Source organism: Puntigrus tetrazona, chromosome 5 (genome assembly GCF_018831695.1).
Source record: "Puntigrus tetrazona isolate hp1 chromosome 5, ASM1883169v1, whole genome shotgun sequence".
Taxonomy (NCBI): domain Eukaryota; kingdom Metazoa; phylum Chordata; class Actinopteri; order Cypriniformes; family Cyprinidae; genus Puntigrus; species Puntigrus tetrazona.
This window is the reverse complement of record NC_056703.1, coordinates 21,295,835-21,313,758: the sequence shown is the minus strand read 5'-3', so window position 1 is coordinate 21,313,758 and position 17,924 is coordinate 21,295,835. Positions and strand designations below refer to the sequence as shown.

At 38.2% G+C, this 17,924-nt stretch overlaps 1 protein-coding gene across 1 annotated transcript; it reads left to right on the top strand.

Annotated features, from left to right (window-relative positions):
• The first annotated feature begins 2,357 nt into the window (after positions 1-2,357).
• LOC122345264 (active breakpoint cluster region-related protein-like) lies at positions 2,358-17,500 on the top strand. Its single transcript, XM_043239237.1, has 8 exons — positions 2,358-2,881; positions 12,190-12,249; positions 12,332-12,441; positions 12,717-12,856; positions 13,349-13,483; positions 14,396-14,501; positions 15,071-15,221; positions 16,030-17,500. Exons 1-8 carry the CDS (start codon positions 2,726-2,728, stop codon positions 16,117-16,119), a joined length of 948 nt encoding a protein of 315 aa, XP_043095172.1. The 5' UTR covers positions 2,358-2,725; the 3' UTR covers positions 16,120-17,500.
• Positions 17,501-17,924: the final 424 nt, after the last annotated feature.

The following is a 17,924-nucleotide window of genomic DNA, read 5'->3' as shown; positions in this document are numbered from 1 at the left end:
CTGGGTCTTATGCAATATAAATGAGATTTTGGATGGAGGAAAAGGTGGAGAGAGGACAAATGGAAAGAGAGAGAAGGAAGCAGAGCAAAATTACCTGCTAGGATCCATTGCGTGTGGCTCTAGAGACTAGCACGAGGACAGAAGATGCAGAACAATCCCACTCCTGCTTACATAACCAACATATATACACCAACATCCAGAAGACATGGCCGCCTCAGGCTCCCAATGACACACACTGCAGAGATTACAGAAGCAGAGAATGTGCTCTGTAACAATAGTGTCAGATGATGAAATGTGTTTGTGTTCACGGACGCATCAAACTTTAAGGGTGTTTTTGTCTCTGACTCTGTGTCTGTGCTGTTTTAAAAGTAGAGAACGAGGTGGTTCAAGTCAGGTCTCATTGGGGTTTGTGGGCGAACGTCAGGAAAATCTGTCATATTTCACCCCAAAATCAAAACAGAAATATGACAAGTTCAAAATTAATTTTTTGGGGGGACCAGTATGATTTCTGTGTGCTGAACTTTAATTTTAGGACAATTAAGTATGGTGAGAATTCTAATTAATGTAAATAAACAAATATGAATATTTTAATATCAATATGGATATAATGTAAATTGTTTGGTATGGGACCAATTCTCACTATAAACTAGTTGCTTATTGGCATGCCAGTCATTAACATATATTAGCTGTTTATTAGTACTTATAAAAAAAAAAAATATATATATATATATATATATATATATATATATATATATATATATATATATATATATATATATATATATATATATGATGCATGACCATATTCTACATCCCTAAGCTTAACAATTGTTTTCCTGTTAATAAGCAGCAAATTAGCAGTTTGAGGCAAAAGTCGTAGTTAATTGTATATTGATAGCGAGAACTGGACCTTAAAGTCTGACTATAGTTTTTACTTTTTTACTTTACTTTGGTGTTTAGTCCCACATGATCTCTCAGCAATGCTGATTTGGAGCTCAAAAATATTTCTTCTTGTTATCAATATTTTAGTAAAAGCCATGAGGCTTTTTTCAGGATCCTTTGATGAAAGTTTTTAAAAAAGAACAGCATTTAAATATATATATGTTTTGTAATATACTTTTAAATAATTTATTTTCCTCCTTAATTAAAAGAATTGATTTTGTATAAAAGACTATACACTCCAAAATTCTGTTACATATTACACTTGCTGTTTTACACCACACAAGCTTTACGTTAGGTATTAAGCATTTTTATGATTATCTGTAATGGTCATTTTCAAAACTGATATTCTGATAAAGTAATTGAAAAGCATTTAAAGAAAGTTTTTTAACGATCTAAATGGAAAGTCTAAGGTGCAGATGCACTCAGGGCATGTCCAAACCCACTTTTATTGTGAATTTTGCGCATTGTGTGAATGTGGGTTGTCCCTATTTTCTTAATAAGTAATGGGTGTTTTTTGGGCGTAACATGCAATAAACCAATCAGAGCCTCACCTCCCATTTCCTTTAAGAGCGAGTTGCGCTCGCGTCATGGAGGATCGCTATTTACATGCCCGGAAATTACAGGTGCAAAGAATGAACGCGTCTGCGGAGAGGAAACAGATCACCTCGTGCACAAGGCTAAGACACACATTGACTGTCCATCATTACATTATTTACAATTTTATGTTTTATTGCAGTGCTTTAGTTTTTAACGTTTTTGGCACGTGTGCTACTGCTCATCCCTGTGTGGACCCGCCCAGAGGCGCATTTTCTACTAACGAGCACTTTGAGAAAAAAAAAGAGAGAAAAGCATTGCGCCATTGACTTTAGACTTTAGACCAGTTTTAGCTGGTCAGTTCCTCAAAATGAACACACCTCTTTTTTTACACCAGCACACACATGGGCGCAAATGCATTTGCTAATTTAATGAAGCTAGCAAACACACTTGCGCTGTGCCTTGCGCGGGGGGTATGATTGGTTATCGGTCTACTTGAACTTTAAGAATCGGTATCGGCATCAGCCATGAAAAACACTCATCAGTCGAACTATACTTTACATATAATGTGCATTAAACACCACAGTTAATTTGTTAATTAATTTATTACATAATACTGATCTGATTGTGCGAATATTATTTCTTATAAAATGTCAATGAAAAAAAGGCAGTTTTTTCCTTTATGCAAAACAAATTTAGCAATTGTGAGATACTGAGGTAACTCGGCACACAAAGAATGCCTCCCCTTCCGTCTCGCATCTGGAGACTTAAAAACTGCTTGGTGATAGAATCAACTCACCCACTCCCTCTCCCTCGCTCCCTCCCTCTCTCCTTTCCTCCTCCCACTCTTTCGTCCTCTCAGTCTCTGTGTTTTCTGGAGATCAGATGTTGAGAGGAGCGCAGGAGAGAGCAGCAGTAGAGAGATGCAGGCAGAGGAGAGAGTTACTTTAACATCCACTGAAGGATCTACAGACCTTTAGAAAAGACAAGCATGGCAACGTTTACTTTTCTTCCAGAAATGAGCCCTTTGTTTCACAGGGTTCATTTCTTCTGATTTTTAATCGCGACACTAACGGTGCAGAATTGTGTCTCGTGAAAGTTTTCTTTTCTGAAAACGCATTTTGAATCGGTTTGCTGTGAAGAATTTGGAAGAGTTTGGTTTTCTGTTTGGGAATCGTTTTAGTGGTGTTCCGGGGGTCAGTGCCCCTTCTCTTTCCTGCTGCGTGGCTGCGAGAGGAACACAGTCAGGATGACAGAGATCGTGGTGACGGACTGTAATCTGAACTCGGTGTGTGAGCGCGTGGAGCAGCACTGCTGCGTGGACGATCCTTCAGCCATCAAAAGACACACCAACACCGGTGCCAAACTGTGGGGCCGTGTGCGAAGTAAACTGCTCCGACAAAAGGTCACTCGCTCTTTCATTCTCTCTCCATCTGTTACTTCCTCTCTCTGCAGCTTCTGCTCTTATTCTCTCAGTCTGTTTTCAGCCTGTTTCCTGGTCTTAAACTGACTGAAAGTCACTGATTGAACCAGCACTTTGTCATGCTGTCTAAGGACATGAGATGCAGAATGTTGATCTTTTAAAATAATTTAATTGTGTGGTATTTTTGGTGAAAAGTGTTAGCATCTTTGGGGCTGATCAGTTCTCTCTTGTACTGTACCTGCTTTCTTTCTTCACCTGTATATAGTTTGTTCTTCACAAGATGAGAACGTAATACAAAAGTAGTGAACATGAAGACGTTTAAATGTTTTTGTAATGAAATGTCTTTCCTCCGTCCTTTGTTTTGCTCACTTTTGTTTGATTAGTGTGTTCAGCGTTTTTTGGTTTTTAAATGTTATTTGGGCAGTGTTTGAATATACTTGTTTATGCCACACTGTGCTTTATACTACAAGGAAAGTAAAACCTGATATGTTTTACTGGCCCACAAAAAAATGCTAAATTATTTTAATCCGAATGTGTAACAATGCATATAGCTTTTCTTTAAGGTGTATATGAAGGGATGGGTTAAGCATAGAAAATATTTGGTCAGTATAAAACTCACAGAATCCTTGTGTGTGTGTGTGTGTGTGTGTGTGTGTGTGTGTGTGTGTGTGTGTGTGTGTGTGTGTGTGTGTGTGTGTGTGTGTGTGTGTGTGTGTGTGTGTGTGTGTGTGTGTGTGGTCTGGCTGCAGTTAGAGGTTAATTATCACTATAACCTGCTATCCTCTGAGCCCCTGGCAAGTATCACCCACCCACTGATGGAGGTCAATTAATCACACCTTTACTCTCACACACACCACTGAATAATCTTTTATTAATAATTACAACACCAGCATGCAATTGCAGAGGCCTTATAGGACCAAAGTTTCTCTGATCTGTAGCATGGTTTTATAAACGAATCTATGAATCTTTATTAACTGAGGAAAAATCTAAATCCAATATTTTTCAGGTAAATTAAGGTTTTGATGGTGGAACTGCAGGGTATTTTTTTTTCCAATTTAATTTTTTTGATAGACAATAAATAATAAAAAAAATTAATAATAAAAAGTTATCACAATTAACTCTTTTATATTATGTTCATCTTATTATATCTTTCAAAATGTAATTTATTCTTGTCATGTCAAGTTACATTTTCAGCAGCCTTTAATCCGTCTAATATGCTGCTTTGCGGCTTTAGAAACATTTCTAAATATTATCAACGTTAAGCTGCATAACTTTGCAAAACGTGATACATTTTTTCTTGCTAAATAAAAAGATCGTAAGAAAAGCGTAAATGCCCTTTCTATCAGTTCTTACTGACCTCTTGAAACAGTTGAACAGTTGAGTGTAGTGTCTAAATTTCACACAGCAAAAAAGGTTAAGGATCCATGCAAGAGAAGGATCGCTCGTCAGTGTCATGAGTCATAATATGTCACACGATCTAATTGATTGTAGCTCAGTGTTCTGCTGTGATGAGATCAGTGCCTTCACACTCTGCATGTATCTGTGGGAGTAGGTGTGCAGCTGTGTGTTTGTGTTCATGTGCTGATGTGAGTCGGCGAAATCTAGGTCTCTCCACGTGGGGTATTTGCCCTGCCAGCACTTTGAGCATTAATTTATGTGCATAGTTTTTCTGGCTATGAGAACAAAGCATTTCAGCCTCTGCTGTGTTTCTGCGTGTCCCCTGCCTAGTCAGGTCAGTGCTCTTCTTTAACCAGGTCTGACTGTAGAGACCACTCAGATGTAGCTATAACATGCAGCACTGCGACTCTGGGATAATAGATTTTGTTATTAATACGCAACAAAGGAAGACCAATATCTCTTCATGTGCTCTCTCGAAGCTCACTGTCTCTTGTCCTGTCTTTCTTCGACTTCCTCTCCTTCTGTTCTTACTCAAACATCATTGTGTATTAATTATATCTGGTAGCATATTCCTTTTGCCTGTAAATCCCATACACTTACTGTACAGACACACCCTGTCTTTGTCTTCTTACAGGTATTGACACATAAAGACTGTCTGTTAAATGTAGACACAGACAGTTACTCATATATGCTCGTATTCAGACACAGGTGTAATAGATACACACATAATTGCCACTTACCACCAATTACATTTATAAACAAACTTCATTTTGCAGTCATTTGCACTTTAAAATGCTTTGAAATGCTCTCTCACAGATGGCCAGTTTCATTGACTGAATATTGAATGAGTCTTTGTGGGCCAGAGAGTGTGTTTATCTGTATGAGTGTGTTCCTTTGATATGGTCATGAATGATCCCAGTGTTGTCTCACGACCTGCTCATAATGTCTGACCTCCACAGACGCTCTTTCATTTGATGAACGTAAATCTCAACAGAGCACACCACCACTTCAACCCCTCAGGCCAGAAACATAGCCATTTCCAAAATCGCCCCCTAAATCTTTTATGAAAGGTATACAGTGCACTTTTTATGGTAAAGTGGGGTGGAAAACATAGTGCACATTATCAAGTGTACGCATTCAATACCAGAATGCACTGCAATCGATGTAAACCAATGCTTATTTCTTCAGTTCAGGTTCAAACTGGTGTTTCAATACAGCTTCAAAGAGCTCTACATGATTTTCTTTAAATTAATTAATTAATTATATAATTTTTAATCACAAATGCTTGTATTTTTATTCTTAAGGTAAACAGCTCTTTAAATGTAAAATCCAATGTAATCTTAGTCCAGTTGAGAATCACTGACTTTTATGTTCCACGGAAGAGAAAACGTTCTATTTTGTAACAGCATGGAGATCAGTGATGAGTAAATGATTATATACCCTTAATTTTTAGTTGAACTACCTCTATAACAAACCTCAGTACTAAGGAGCATATGCTGTATTCAGTAAATTGCTGGCCATAGTTGACCTGAAAGAGAAAACTGATTGATTCTTTCACACTCACCATAGTGCCCCTTGTGGCGAAGCAGAGATGATCCTCCTTTCAAAGGAGTGAAAGAACAGAAGAAGGGGAGGGTCTGTGTGAAAGAGATGTATTATGCACAAGAAGAATACGTCCCCAGAGATGAACCCATCCTCGGCTGTAACTATCTTCTCTCCAGCCTATACTGCTCCACAAATGCTGCTCCAGGTTATAACATGCTAATGATTGAACCACTGATGAACCCTGCTCCTCTTTAAAGGCCTTTAAATGCCAGCTATATGCTAATGGATGCTTTTATCACCGGCATAAATCATCTTCTGCCAGTGTGAGGGCACCGGACCCCTATGAGGGGCTACAGAACCCCCAGTTGGCCTTGCTTACTGAGCTAATGAAGTGGAGGAGGGTGTTGTTGAGGTCCAGTAACAGACATCATCTTTATAAGTGAAGTGTTGTGGCCATGTGACCATGGTACTTCGATATATATCATGGGACCGGATGTTTTCCATATTACTTGTTTTACAGTGTCCAGTGCACACGGTTAAAAATACAGGTTATGCTTTCGGACTGTTTGTGTCTGGTTCAGTAACTCTTTCACGTTTTGTTTCATGATAATTTGCGCAATTGGACCAGATGGGTCCACGAGGAATTGTGTTATTCATGGTTCTTTTTTAGCAGATGTTTAGCTTGATTTATGACACTGTCCTCTTTTAGGCTAACTGGCTTGCATTTATTAGCAACAGAGAGATTAGCATCCAACGGTAATGACAGTCTGTTAAAAATATATCTTATGCGCCATAACTTTCAGGGTATTTATGATCGCTGAATTCCTGATTCGTGGGCTTGTTGTTTTTAGTTTCTGTAGCTCAAACTCTTTTTTTGAAAACACACAAGCAAAACCTTTTGGTCATATTTTTGGACAAAGCAATACCATGTTTTATGTTATTGCGTTCTTTGAGGAAACCTCCCTTATACAAATGTACTGCACTATAATAGTACCTGGGAAATGCTTAATGCCGTATTTTATGTGCTCTACATAAAACAGTATATATCAGTGTTCTATGGTAGTGTTTTCACATACCTTATATGGAAAAGCTCTAAAAAGGTGTATGATGATAGTAAAAGATGTGAGCGTGACGTTGATGACCATGTTTATGAGTCAGCAGATTATCTGCATTTCCTGTGTGATTAAGATTACTGGAAGAGGCCCAGTCCGGTCTGAGTCTGTGACATCAGCCCAATGCATCAGAACACTACAGCAAACTTCGGTCTGACCTTCACACCAACCTCTGAATACCACAGTAATTACAGCTTTTTCCCACACCACACTGAGCAAACACACGTTTTCCTACAAATGCCAAGATTTCTCCGGAGTGAGAGCTGTAATGCTACAGAGAGATATGTGAAAGGTAACGCTGGGTTTCTGGCTTTAGCGTACCATTATAGTCATGAAAAATAGGCTGGTCAGGACGTTATGAGACAGGGCATGATATTTTACTGAGAGTTTGTTGAACAAAGCTGTTTGTCGTGTTTATTTTAGTGCGTTAGCCTGCTTTGCTCCCTGTGGGTTCTTACAGTATAAACAAAGCGGCATAAATACAAGTTGTGTTTTTGCCGGGTTCATGCCTGTTTGCTCACAACATGAGTCACATTACATCTTCAGCCATGCGTTAAGCTTTATTATACAATACCAAGGCTCTTTACGTAAGAAGGACGAGCACAGAGCTACACCAGTCATTCATACACCTGACGTCATACTGTATGAAAGATGAATTTGGCTGTTCGGCGCAATCTCTGATTGAATAGAGATGAGATTTGAGAAATGGCTTCCCTCTGAATTAATTCCATTTTCTGTTTTTTTATGACTTTTTCCATGACATTTGCTTCCAGTATTGGTTCTTCGGGGTCTGGATTCTTCTGCCCTTGCTGACAGATTTTAAAATGCTCTTGACAATTTTCTGCACTCTTACTGATTCTACATTGCTGGCACAAAGTTATGTTATGAGCTTGAAGTCTTTTTTTATCTTTATTTTTTTCTCCCTGTCCTTGCTGTAGAATAATAATAAACAACCTTTTGTTTGTTTAAAGCTGGTGTACGATTTTTGAACCAAGTTATTAGTAACTATAACTAATCATTAAATTCACCATTGGTGCATTTGTTTGATTAAAATGCAGTAAAAAAGCCATATTAAGTATTATTAGTTGAAAGTAATTTTTCTAGTTTAATATATTCTAAAATGTAACTTATTCCTGTAATGCAAAGCTCCATTTTCAGCAGCCATTACTTTAGCCTTCAGTTTCACACAAATTCACTGGAATAAGAAACAGTTCTGATGCTTAATTTTTCTGATATGTATTTTTTAGAATTATTTGATGAAAAGAAAGATGAAAAGAATTTACTTGAAACCTTATACATGTCTTTACCATCATTAATTTAATGCATCCTTGCGGAATGAAAGTAGTTATTTCTTTCTACAAAATTGCTAACCCCAAAGTTTTAAACAGTAGTGTATATTTCAGAGATTTAAAACACGGGCATAAAAAATTTCGCCATTTCGTCTCAAACAATGCAAGCTGTGAATGATTGCCATGGTACAATGGCTAAAAAAATACACTATGGAATTCATTGCTAGGAAGAGAGAAAAAGGGATAGTGACGGACTTTTAAACTCTACTTGAGGAATGTGAATTAAATATTTGATTTCTCTTTGATCAAACAAAGTGGTGTAATTGCGACTGAGATTGTAGACTGTGAGTGTGTTTATGCGGATATCACCTGCTATGTCTGTTTGATGTATTTAAAGGATTCTCAGCGATGAGAGAAGCGTGATTGGCCAATGAGGTCAGCGTAACCTAAGTTAGCCGAAAACGTGCAGTCTGTCAGTCATTAAAGCTCTGTGTGTAATCAGAGGAGTAGTCGTCTTAACAAGGACTCGTGTGCTGCATGTGCCTGCTGTATTTGTAACAAATGCACTGGTATCATGTTCCTCCTCCCTTTGTTCTCAGCAAGGATCTCTTTGACTGGAGAGCGAGCAGAGAGGGGCAGCCAGAGAACACTGTGTTCTGCTCCGTACAGCAGCAGGCTGGCAGAACAGAGGGAGATGAGGGAGACACGCTGAATGAGAGAGAATGAGATGGCAGGAAAGAAGAGAACAGAATGGAGATCTGTATCTCCAAAGTTCAGTGCAGGATGTGCTCTATAGTGACTATAACATGCTTTCAGAAATAAATATTTCTTAATACCATAATAATACAGTTTTTTCAATGGGTATAATGAGAACACTTTGATGTTTTGAGCATGTGTTGTACTGATACAAAAAAATTTTCACTGTGTTTCATGGTAATACCTTGTTTTTTACACACGTAATATTGCAGTACCATTCAACTATTATGCAGAATTACGTGGTAGTACAGTGGTAATTAATAAATATTCTGTATTTAAAATTGCTCCAAGGTAGTTAAATTATGTTTTATGGTATTTGCGTGGTACTTCCAAGAATACAAAGAATACTTTTTGTAGGTTTAGTTATACTCTGTGTTGTGTGATGGGCCATGGTAATTATTACTATACAACGTATAGTATTATGATTATGATGTTTTTATCTTGATGAATACGGTTTCTGGATATTTACTATAGTAAGTGTTTCCACTTTTCCCTAAAGTATATTTTTGTGATTGATCCCATTTTCAAGATAAATCACCATGTGGCTGTTATTAGAGGGATTATTTGAGTTTGTCGTGCACCAGAGCTCCTCAGAATCTCATTATCTCCAAAGCTTTTGGATCAGGACACATAAACCTCATTCTCAGGTCTTCACAGATACTCCTAATTCAAAACATTTCAGGGCTGAGGAGCTTCTTTATTATTTTTGGTTGTGCAATCCCCGAGCAGTTAAATGAGAGAATTAAGATACAATACTATTGATTTGGTGTCTTGAAGACGTTTGGCCCACGCTGAGAGTGATGAGAACAAGTTTCTTCCCTGACCTAACTCCATCTTAACATGATCATCCGGTTTGGCTTATAGGGAATCAATTGAGTATGCTGGCAAAATAATCCCATAGACATTCATTTTGAGCTCTTTTATCCAAAACGTCCCAGAGGAAAAAGAGAAGGGGTGTTTGTGGGGTGATGTGAGGTGAAATCCCTCAGGACATTTGCTGAGAGTTTGGAGGAAAGCACTTGGGCAGATGAGGTGTCTACAAGCTGAGTCTTTGTAAGGGTAAGCCGTTTAGCTGTGTGAAAGGATTTTCATATCATGGACCCGTTTGGTTCCATTTTTATATAACGTATAAAGTATATATAGCTATATAACTCAAATAAGGGCATAAATAAAAAGTCGATCAGAGGATCAATAAGCTGAGAGTTGACTCTCACCTATATGTCCAGTATTTATGAAGTTATTCTTAAATGCATGTAATTATGCATATTTTATCCTATTGAATAGTTTAATAATAGTTGAATAGTTCTATAATTGATATTTATTATGCTGGAATTTTGTTAAATTATTACATTTCAAAAATAATAACATTTATATGTGTGTGTGTGTGTGTGTGTATATATATATATATATATATATTGGATTAACCTCAGAGCATCATAAAATTGCAGTTGCATCCTCACTGCTGATCTCAAAATATCCATTTATTACCCTGTTAATTTGATTGTCATATTAGTTTAGCAGTGGGATAATAACAAGGCTGCAGCATTCCATAAATATCCAATAAGAATATCATTATAGCCCTAATATGTGTATAAACAGCATCAGTAATGATGATTGGCCACTAATTGTATAGAGAAAATTGATTTCAGTGATACAAGCTAATGCAGTTTTACGTGCTTGACGGACCTCGTCAGACATTCTCATAAAAAGCTACCCAACCGATGCATGTTTTCCTGTAAATGTTAATTTCTTGGGAGATTTGTCAGCATGTGTGCTGTTTATGTTCCCTCGTGCGTCAGCTAACTTCATGTTGATTGTCAGTGAAGTTTAATTAAATGCATATGCACATGAATTGCTTTGGATTGAGTCTAAGTGTGGAACAGCGCAGCATATTTAGTTGATTTCCAAAGGTGATCAGCAACTGGATTCAGATTTGGTCCAGGCTGTTTATTATTGTGTCTTACCTTTGGGTTTGATTGACAGATTAGTTTAACAGTGGGGAGGCTTCTCCCTAGATAGCTCTTCCCATCATCCATCTTGCCTGTGGCATGTGGCATGGGAAACTAATGTGCCTGTGAGAGAGAGTAACTACGTCTGCTCTCCTTAGAGAGTTGTGTGTGAATGGAAACAGCACAGATTTTGTCTAGAGTGCTTTTCCTTATATGTTCACAGCACGGTAGCCCGAAAGTACCTAAATATCATAGTGAGAGTTCTTATGAGTTATGGATAATACCACACACTCTGATTGGCCTGATCTGTGAATACTGTTTTGTCACGGTCATGTCCAGCTCATTAAAGTAGTGATTCGTACTTTATGGATTCGTTTTGTTCTCATAGTGACTTTCATTAAGGACCGTGTTCGTTTTAGAGCTTCGTTCAGGTTTGATTCGTCTGGACTCCTTCTCTCATGCAGCAGTGCAATACAGTTAACTTTACGCTCTAGATGTGTAATAACAAGGGAGGAAATCTACTTTGAGTTTCTCAGGGTTTTTTATAGAAGGGCTGCCTGGGAATTTTAAGATAGAATAGCAAAATTATTTTGGGTCATCTTTATAAAAAGGGGGAGGGTGGGGTGAGAGGAAATAGAAATAAACTGCTGTTGTAGGTTTAAAATGTTCACATAAAGTGTTGTATACATACTGTGTGTGTATATATATATATATATATATATATATATATATATATATATATATATATATATATATATATATATATATATATATATATAAATCTCAACTTGGTTGCATGTATCATCACAAAATGTATCACTAACTTTGTTAAGCTGCTTTGAAACAATGTGTGTTGTGACGAGAGAATAAATGCATTTAAAATTTTACATACAGCTGAGGTGTTTTGCTCAAAAAATTGTCATAAATCTGAAAACCCTCACATACCCAGATAAATAACTTTTGTACTGAAATGCTCAAAGTGTGGGTGCTGTTCTGAGCCTCTGATTTTTTCAATATGGAGGCAGTTTTATGGTTTTCATTGTTAGGATATTTTTTAAAATTGAATTATAATCCAGCAATCTTGGTCCGCTGTGGTCTCTCAGCATTAACCTTTGACCTATGACAATATTCTGTGAGGCCGTATTTGTATTTCACTGAGCAGCAATAATTGCATCATAATTTTCTGCACTTGACGATGAAGTAATTACTCACACTCCTTTCTCTCTTTACTCTCTTCACAGCTGGACCCACAGACCGTGCAGTCCAAAAACTGGCATATGGATGTCATAGAAATGAATGGGGTAATCTTTTATTTCCCATCAAACATATTGATGCTTTTTACATTATTGCCCTACATGTAGCTCATTTATGGTTATTTTTCAGATTAAAGTGGAGTTTTCCATGAAGTTTACCAGTCGGGACTTAAGTTTAAAGCGGACGCCTTCTAAGAAACAGAGCGGCGTGTTTGGGGTTAAAATCAGCGTGGTAACAAAGTGAGTGAAATCTCCAGCCTTGAAGCTGACAGTGCATGTTACTGAGTTTATTGATTCATTTGTGCATTTGTTTTTGTGAAGTCAAAATGAAATGAATTAAAACCTGGATGTCACAATAAAGACAAAAAGATTTATTGTTGTGTCAGTTTCAGTACGACTTCAAAACATACTTTAAACATGTTCATTTAGACTTACTGAACAACAACGTTTGTCATTTTCTCTCTGTATTTAATGTCACATACAGTAAATTGACTTCTCCTCTTGTTGTTCCTCAGGCGCGAGCGCTCCAAGGTGCCTTACATTGTGCGGCAGTGCATTGAGGAGGTGGAGAAGAGAGGGATTGATGAAGTGGGCATTTACAGGATCTCCGGAGTGGCCACAGACATCCAGGCCCTCAAAGCAGCGTTTGACGCCAGTAAGACTACCTACTACATATGCAGAAGTGCAAAATGAGCCTTTGTTTTATATTTTTACGATACCTTGCAGTTTGATTTGCCTGTTTGTGATGTTGCCGTTTGCATCAGCATTGCACACGGTGATTTTTAGTCAGATCCCTATTAGTGAGTTTATTTATTTATTTTTAATGTCTTATATTTAGTTTTGATTTCCTATCAGCCTCTGGTTATGTGAGGCCGGTGGAGGCCTGTGTCTTGAGTCTAAAAGCAGCAGCAGTGTTGTGGGAAAGGCCATACAGAGGTCTGACCCCTTCCATCTGTCAGCTGGCTCAGTAAACACACACACACACACACACACACACACAGAGTCTGCAGGGACTAGCCAGAGCTGTACCTTCATGTGTTGCTCACTATTATGTCATATGTCTTGCCGGGAGCTTATTACTCAGCCTGCATCAGTGTTTTTTATGACGGCAAATCATTTACTCTTGCTCTCTGTTTCTCTTTCTCAGATACCAAAGATATCCTGGTGATGTTGAGTGACATGGACATTAACGCCATCGCGGGGACACTGAAATTATATTTCAGGGAGCTGCCAGAACCTCTTCTCACAGACCGGCTGTATCCGGCCTTCATGGAGGGCACTGGTATGACTTTTCATCTTAATCTGTGTGATTTAACAAAATCATTTTCAAAATCTCATTTTTTAAGAAAATAGTTTTCTTAATCTGAACAGTTTAAGAAGTCGCACAAAAAAGGGGATGCAGTTGAATCGGGGTGGAGAAAAAACCAGTGGTGGGGAGGAAGAAATTTTAATCTAATAAAGAAATCCTTAATTTGACCTTTGTGGGCATCCAAAGAACGGGAGATACCAAAATTCTAATCAATTTCAATTTGTCTGTTAAAAATCAATAAATTGCGCTCCGTTCAGATCAAACATATACAGATATTAAGGTTTGAGTCACATGTTACAGTGTTGTGTGCCAAACACTCACACTTACACACACACACAAGAGCCACGAGTACAAAATACTTGCACTGAAATATTGATATTTTATTATCACTAGATGGCACCAAAGTTGACTGAACTTAACTGCAATGAAATTTTTTACTAAAGTAAATATTTTGTATAAAACTCTTCTGGAAAATGATATGTTATCAATAACGTTCTCGATATTTCAAACAATCTCTCTATTTCTCTGCCTCTTTCTCTCTCTCTCTCACACACACACACACACACACACACACAAAAGCCATTGATAACTTCCGCCAACAAGTGGCTATATCATCAGCCACCAGATGTCACCAAAGTTATCATATTTGACATAAAAACCTTACTTTTAAAAGTAAATAAAATAATTAAAATAGCACCAAAAATCACAAAAAATTCTTTTATTCAAGGTGATAATGTGACATAAAAAAAAAAATTAATGAATTAATTGATATAACAGCTGAGACCTTTGTGCCCACAAAGGATAGATTAAGGGCTGTTGGGGGTTAAATGAGAGTGATTTAGAATGAAGATGATGGAGGTGTAATAACACTCGTCTTTATCACAGCTCTATCAGATCCTGCAGCAAAGGAGAACTGCATGATGCATCTGCTGCGGTCACTACCAGACCCCAATCTCATCACCTTCCTCACCCTACTGGAACACCTCAAGAGGTAAGTCTGCACAATCATTTATACTGTACAAACTATATTCTATAGATTTTTTTTAATCATATCAGAATGATTTCTGAAGGATCATGTGACACTAAACACTGAAGTAATAGGTGTTCATTAACTCCACCTTTTTTCAGAGAATAAATGACATGATAAATCATATTAAAATGAAGGGAAGACTGAACTAAACTGTTGTTGACAGTGAGTCTTTAAAGCCAGCAGCTTCACATGAACAGCAGTTAAATCACCCTCATAAAATACCCACGGTTGTGTTTTATTTTAGTTTGTGTGAAACCGATGTGGCACTTTACACTAATCTCTCTGAAACGTCTGCAATTAGCTAGCGAGGCCTCGGGTTTATAAACACTGTCACAAATAATCTCTCTGGAGGCCTTGTTGCCAGTTCCACTGCCGCCCATTAACACAACACGGATAGCATATGCTCAAGTTTCATCGCTGCTCACTTGGGACACCTGCTGGCCAGCTCTATACATCTCGCACGCTTTATAAACTGTGTTCAACAAGATGGAACTCAGTCCTGTGTCTGTGTTTGTTCCCTCTCGTTTCAGGGTGGCAGAGAAGGAGCCGGTCAATAAGATGTCTCTGCATAATTTGGCCACAGTGTTCGGCCCCACTCTGCTGAGACCGTCAGAGTCAGAGAGCAGCAAGGCCCACATCACGCTGGCCTCTGATATCTGGTCACATGATGTCATGGCACAGGTCAGTTCTGTGGACTCCTGGATATATATCGTGCATCACCATAATGGGCTGTGGTTTGGTGTGTTTGACAGTGTGATTATTTCATCATCTTGATCTCCATGCTGTCATAACACACTGACCTCAGGCCCGGAGCACAGTCCTGGGCATCTTCAGTTCCCTCGTGTATGGATCTGAACAGACTCTTTGGCTGTTAATGGTTTGTTTATGATATATCTGAAACTGAGTAAATGGCCTGAGCCAAACGTCTTCACCAGCCATTACATGAACATGGTTAACAATTGAAAACAACTTTTTTGGACAAAACTATACACTATTAACAACGCAATAATAATAATAGTATAATTGTTCTCAGTAATGAACATTATTGTTATTTATGGTTTGGAGTTCATATGCACTTAGTAACTACTGTTACTACTACAATAATAAGTATTATGTCACTGCTAAAGACTAAAGACTAAAGATCATTCTCAGTATTGAAGAATAGTAGAGATCGCACCACAGCTATAACAATAAAGGCACAGAGAAACAATAAAGTTAAAAATGAGCAGGTGAACGATAAAAACATTGACACCCAATCACAATCGATCCTGCTGTGACAAGCTAGTATAGCTGTCTTTATAGTGATTGTTCTTAAGTGCAAACGGACCTTAACTTTAAGATCTTGCATGTTCTACATGAATTAGTAGTAGTTTTCAGTTTTTGACAGACTCGAGAGCAGCATCTAGTGGTGAATAACGCTAACAGTTTGATGTGTGGACCAGTGCTTCATGGTCATCCTCTCTCTCTCTCTCTCTCTCTCTCTCCACAGGTTCAGGTATTGCTGTACTATCTGCAGCATCCGCCCATATCCTTCGCTGAGCTGAAGAAGAACACACTCTATTTCTCAACTGACGTCTAACTCCAACAAATGACTCCTTTCCTCTCAAACATCGTCTTTTTTTTTGTGTACAAAGCCAACGGTCCGGCGGGGGGGACAGCGAGTGACTGTGGCCACTCTCCCCTGCGTTTGTCGTCTCCGGTCATGTTCATGTGTAAAAGGAGCTCGCGCTTCGCTTCAGCGCGGAGAAGAGCTGCAGCCAGAGGAAGACCAAGATACAGCATCACCTTATACAGACGCTGCACTTCTCACACCCACACACACGTCCTGCCAAACACACACACACACGTCAAACACCGTCCCGTCCGAAGGTTTGTCGGTTGGAGTTGCAGATGCATGCTGGGATGTCTGCATCCGTTGTGGCGTCTCCTCTAAAGCCCAGTTCAGTGATCCCGCAGCTGAAGCTCTCTCCCCGAAGAGACATTCCAGTAAACATCAGCATTTACATGTTTTAGACATTATTTGTTCATTTTAGTTTCAAAAGCTTTTGTGCATGTGATAACAAGGACAGTGAGCTGTGTGTGTGTGTGTGTGTGTGTGTGTGTGAGAGAGAGAGAGTAAACGCAATTGTTTAAAATGCATATCTCATGCTGCGAGTGTTTTCTTCTGGGCAAAACATTAAAATCCCAGACCTTCCTTGTCCAAGTACATCCAGGCCAAAAATCGCCCTATTTATTCTGAATATATACTGTTAATTGTGCCTGTACAGTTCAGTACACTCTGAGACTCCGTGGAGTCCTGCATTCGCATTTCTGGTCTATTTTTTTTGATTAGTTTTAACTTCCTGTCAGTATAGACTTGAATATCATACTGTAGACGAGAGAAACTAACAGTTCAACCAGCCAGCTTTCGGGACAAGAGCTGGTGTGCGGTGTAGTCAGATTGTGGAAAAACCCGGAGAAATGCAAAACTGTCTTGAGTTGGAGAAAAAAGCTCTCCTGTCATCTTTGTAAGTTGAAGTGTCTGGTGATACTTCAGTTTGTTCTGTAGAAAGATTGTTGTTATTTGCCCTTTTTTTTGCATGTTCGGCTTGTCAGATAAAAAGTGGCAGGATAACACAAAAGTTCATTTTCTTCTTTGTATTTTGATTTTATTTAATGACTATTATTATTATTATTATTATTATTATTATTATTTTTACTCCTCTGCTGAAGACCACTGGCAGAGCGGAGGGAAAAATGAAACTTTTCTGCTACAAAGCCAGTGACATGTACTTCATAAGCACTGTTAGATTGCAAACTATTTGATATTTTAATATAAAAGGAAATTAAAAGCTGGTGTATTTTATTTCTGTTGATGGAAAGATATTGAGTATACTGTATTAACAAGGGTAAATGTTGATGTGACCTTTTTTCCCCCCGTTTTTAGTAAAATAAATAAAAGTGTACATTGAGCACGGCAAGTTTTTGTTTCATTAAAATGTCTGCTTGGAAGTGAAATATCTTAAGTGTGGGAACTGTGAAAAACAAGGCACGGTAATCTATGCATAGGTGAGAAAACGGATATAGCACGATGCATGAAAAGCACACACGAAGCAATTCTACATTACACACAAAGCTATCAAACTTTTCAGATTATGCTTCTGAGGTCCAAACAGAAAAGGCCTGAACCTGACCTTCAGGATGAATTAGAAGTTCAGTTAGAATCTCAATGGTATCTCATTAAATGCCCCGTAACCACATTTGTGACCATGGAGCACAGAAGCAGTCGTAAGTAACACAGGTGTATTTGTGGCAATAGCCAACAATTCATTTATTTTTTTTTTGGCCTACCGTAAATGCACTGAAACCTAATTTTTTGTTAGTAACATGCACGGCTAAGAACTT

Excerpts from the sequence above, each read along its gene's own strand:
- LOC122345264 (XM_043239237.1), top strand. The coding sequence starts at position 2,726 with ATGACAGAGATCGTGGTGACGGACTGTAATCTGAACTCGGTGTGTGAG. Across the intron at positions 12,857-13,348 it reads CAAAGCAGCGTTTGACGCCA|ATACCAAAGATATCCTGGTG; the intron begins GTAAGACTACCT and ends TCTCTTTCTCAG. Across the intron at positions 15,222-16,029 it reads CACATGATGTCATGGCACAG|GTTCAGGTATTGCTGTACTA; the intron begins GTCAGTTCTGTG and ends CTCTCTCCACAG.